The 3,851-nt window shown below is 48.7% G+C and overlaps 1 protein-coding gene across 2 annotated transcripts in view; it reads left to right on the forward strand.

Annotated features, from left to right (window-relative positions):
• The first annotated feature begins 1,490 nt into the window (after window positions 1-1,490).
• Window positions 1,491-3,851, forward strand: part of ntng2a (netrin g2a) — a 136,037-nt gene continuing 133,676 nt past the window's right edge. The window contains exons 1-2 of one of the 2 annotated variants that reach the window (XM_059943766.1): window positions 1,491-1,594; window positions 1,900-2,481. In XM_059943766.1, coding sequence (XP_059799749.1) covers window positions 2,248-2,481 — 234 coding nt within the window. In that variant the 5' untranslated portion in view covers window positions 1,491-1,594; window positions 1,900-2,247. The remainder of the gene's footprint in view (window positions 1,595-1,899; window positions 2,482-3,851) is intronic. The other variant, XM_059943767.1, reaches the window with a different exon arrangement.

Below are 3,851 nucleotides of genomic sequence, written 5' to 3' on the forward strand. Positions count from 1 at the left end.
GCATCTGATATTCCAATTGGGCACACTATCATCTCAGGACTCAACCATCTCATGTTTGCAGCAGAGTTGAGCAGTTACAATGAAAGATCATTGATAGGTAGTGCTCCTACAGTAGCTGCTGCTTGATCTGGCGGAGATTCTCAGCATTCCCATTTATTTAATGCTTCCAGCAAGCAACGTTCCATATCTTACAGGTCAAATGGTTGTTGCATTCCCATTTTCTTCCATCTCCTTCTAAGCACACCTCATCCGGACAGATCATTTGTACACGACAAGTCTTCACCGCCCTCTCTCAAATTGCGACCACGCTATTTACATTTCAATCTCCACCCTATCATAAACGCTCCCCTTCCTTCCGGCCCCCATCCTGATGAACTAAAATGTTAATTCTCTCCACAGGTGCTGTCTGACCTACTTGAGAATTTCCAGCATTTTCTGTTTTTATTCCAGATTTCCAGCATCCGCGGAGTTTTATTTCTATTTTCCTGTTTTCTCATTTGTATACGGTTGTGAACAACGCACATTTAAACTGGGTCAAAGGCAACCCTGGGCAAAGCAGGATTAAGCCAAAGGTCAGTGTAGATGCAACATAGTCCTTTAAATGTAAATAATTCATCTTTTGTTATGTTATTTGCTGCTTAATAATTTAAAAAAATCAATTTGTGTAGCGATAGACAAATTGGTTCCGTGATTCACAGAATGAAACACTGTAGAACTTATCCCATCTGGCGGGCGGATTTAACTCCATTAAGAGCGGTGTAACCGGCTTTGTGTGATGCCTTTAGTCAGCGCACAGATTTCAGGTTAAAGTTCACCACATTCCGCAGGCCTTTATCTGCACAGGAGGAAATCAGCATGCCGCACCTCTCTCTTCGGAGTCCCACCTGTTAAATTAACCTGCCGATAGTATTCAACAGAAGAATTATTCAGTTGACTTGAAATGGCAATACGTTTGTCTTAAAGACTAACGTTTCCTATCGAACCAGCTCGCTTCAATTATACATTGCGATTCCCATTTTAAAAGAAGCTCCTCTCGTTTTTAATAGAATATTTATTTACATGAATTTTGATCACCCCCATCACCTCCCGAAAACCGATCGGAATGTTCGACAAGGCTTTAAAAAAAAGTGCTTCAGAAACGCTTGACTCTTTCCCCCATCCCACTGAGGGAAAGCTGATTGGGGTAAATTTAGAGTGATTAGTCTTCTCCTTCCCATCCTTATTAACAGATTCCTTGCGGACTTCCAATCTCTCACTCCGACAATGACTCTTCGGCAGCCTGTCCCTTTAAGAGCAGATTTGGCTCTGCGTTTTCCCTTTAAGCTGATTGGGAAGAGCAGAGCCCGAGGCTGTGCAGAAGGAAGTTGCGCAGACTTGATGTTGCTCTGACATAAAAGCACAGATAGTGATTGAAAGTGATGTTAGAAGGATTTAGCCTCCGCATTAAGTTGGACCACGGCATGTGCGACCATCTGCCCTTGAAGCCGGGAGGGGAGGCCACGGAGCAGCAAACCCTCAATGTAAAGCCAGCCCGTCAAACCCCAGCCTCCAGCGCGTGTTATGTTTAAGACACCGGATCGCCTCCTTCCCTCAGGTCCGTCTCTACCTCTCTTACCCTCGCTATTTTCACTGCTTCTCGGTCTCCCTACCAATGACCCCTGATTCCCGCAGTAAAGTGTGCATCCAACTCTCGTCCGTTCCCCACCGCGTTCCTCTGAGCCCATGCTTCCAAACTGGACCAGAGGGGCGTGCGCGGCTGCCGTATAATGGGAAACCCCTCTTGTATGTAGGAGTGACGGAGAGCGCGGGAGGCAGGCACTTCTGCACCATGCTAAGCTTTATCTGAGTTGTGTGGCAGTATCATCTCACACCTATGTTTTTTTTTCCTCTCACACACAGTTAGTTACCTACAATGCTCACGCGAATTCGGAGAGGATTGGAGAGGCGTAGGACTCAGCGCGTCCAGGTGGATTCCCAGTAATCCCTAGTTGGATCGGGAGACTTTACAGCGGCCCGTTTGAATTGGCCGGCGGCCAGACCGAACCAGAGGGTTGAAGTATTTGGATCTATGAGGTTTTGCTGCTGGCGGGAGACAGGTTTGAGTTCTCTCGTGGAGAAAAATGAAGCTCCGGGGATGTAGCGATCTCCGACTGGTGTGTAACTGGTGCCCATGCTGAGCCCGGCACTGCACCCCGGTGCGCCCTTGCCAATCGCCCCGAGTCTGCGTGTGCGCTCCGCCCGGAGACCATGCGCTCCGGCCCCATGCCTATGCTGCAGCTGGCCGCCCTCGTCTACTCTCTGCTGCCGGCCAGGACCCAGTACGACAGCTGCAAGTCGCTGGTGAACACTGGTGACGCCGGCCCTTCTTGGGAGTTTTACGCGTGTCAACCGAGACCCATGTCTATGAAGCAGTTCCTGAAGGTGAAGGTGGAGCCGGCAGGGGTGACCTGTGGAGACCCTCCCGAGCGCTTCTGTGCCCTGGTAAGCAGCGGGGAGGGAAGGAGACCGGGCGGGTGGGGGCTGCGGGAGTGACGGGGACAGGAGACATTGATTCCACCTATGTCCAATGTCTAATGCTTTCTAAACCCAAAGATAAAAATATTTATTGTTCTGACTCCGAATAAACTTTAAAAGTCACATCGCTATCTATTGCTGCGACTGCTCCATTTCCCGAGTTGTCCTGAGCTCAAATACTAGAGGAGGTGCATTTAAAGTGACAGGGGAGAAAGTTTAAAGGAGATGTGCCGGACTAGTGATTTTACACAATGGTTGTTGTCTGGCGCGGGCTGCTAGGGATGGTGGCGGTGCAAGCGGATACGATAGCGGGGTTAAAGAGCCGTTTAGAAAAGTACATTACTAAACGGGGGATGGGTGGAGGCAGGCATGGATCATGTGCAGGCGGAAGAGGTTTAGTTTAACTTGGCACCGTGTTCGGCACAGATGTCTGAGCCGAAGGGCCTGCTCCGGTACTGTACTGTCCGATGTTCTCTGAACACTGGCTGGTTTAGAAATGGTGTGCAGCTGAGCAAAGGGGTATTTGCAGCGTGGGAGGGGTGAGGTAGACGCGTGAGCGAAGCGCCGATACTAATGGGGAATTCACGGGGGTGGGGGAGGGAGGCGGAAGGGAGAGAGAGAGAGAAGTAAACTGCAGCTTTCTCCACGGAATTCTATCCAGGGGATTATCCATTCCATTAGCGACCTTTCTCCCCCTCACTATGGGCCCTTACGAGCTTGCGCAAGCCTTAGGTCAGCTGCTGATATGTTCCTCAGTTTAAACATCAAAGCTGCCGAGATGTAAGTAAAACAAAACCAAAGAAACTCCCAGTAGTTGCGTCCCGGTCCGCGCTGTATCTAGTTGGTTATTACTGCCCACGCTGTGCATCAAGCGATGTAAGTAAAATTTAACTTCAGCAATTTCTCCCAATAACGTTGCAGGCAGTACTTGCGTTCGGTAACTTGGATAGAACATCAGCTGACTGTACAGAAAGGGGGTACCCAGTGGTAATTTCACTAAGTGGTTGGAAACTGTGCGTCTGCTAATCTGGAACTCGGTGCGCTACCCAGATACAAGAATGAATGCACTTTACAACATAAATAATTCAGCTAAGAGCGAATGCCATCGGTTAGGCTTAATAAACAGCCGGCTAATAGGCGTGCAGTTATTTGGAAAGAACGTTCAGAGTATGGTGCATGATTAAACAGACAATCTCTTGCACAGAATCCATAATGCATCCGGATTAGCCACCGAGCAGATTGTTAAAAACCCCTTATGTTGTTTGGAATTGTTAAACATCAATTTATGTAAGGATCGTGTTCTCTGCTGCAGACAACGCCGGGGCAGGGGCAAGGGA

This window comes from Hypanus sabinus, chromosome 18, assembly GCF_030144855.1.
Source record: "Hypanus sabinus isolate sHypSab1 chromosome 18, sHypSab1.hap1, whole genome shotgun sequence".
Taxonomy (NCBI): domain Eukaryota; kingdom Metazoa; phylum Chordata; class Chondrichthyes; order Myliobatiformes; family Dasyatidae; genus Hypanus; species Hypanus sabinus.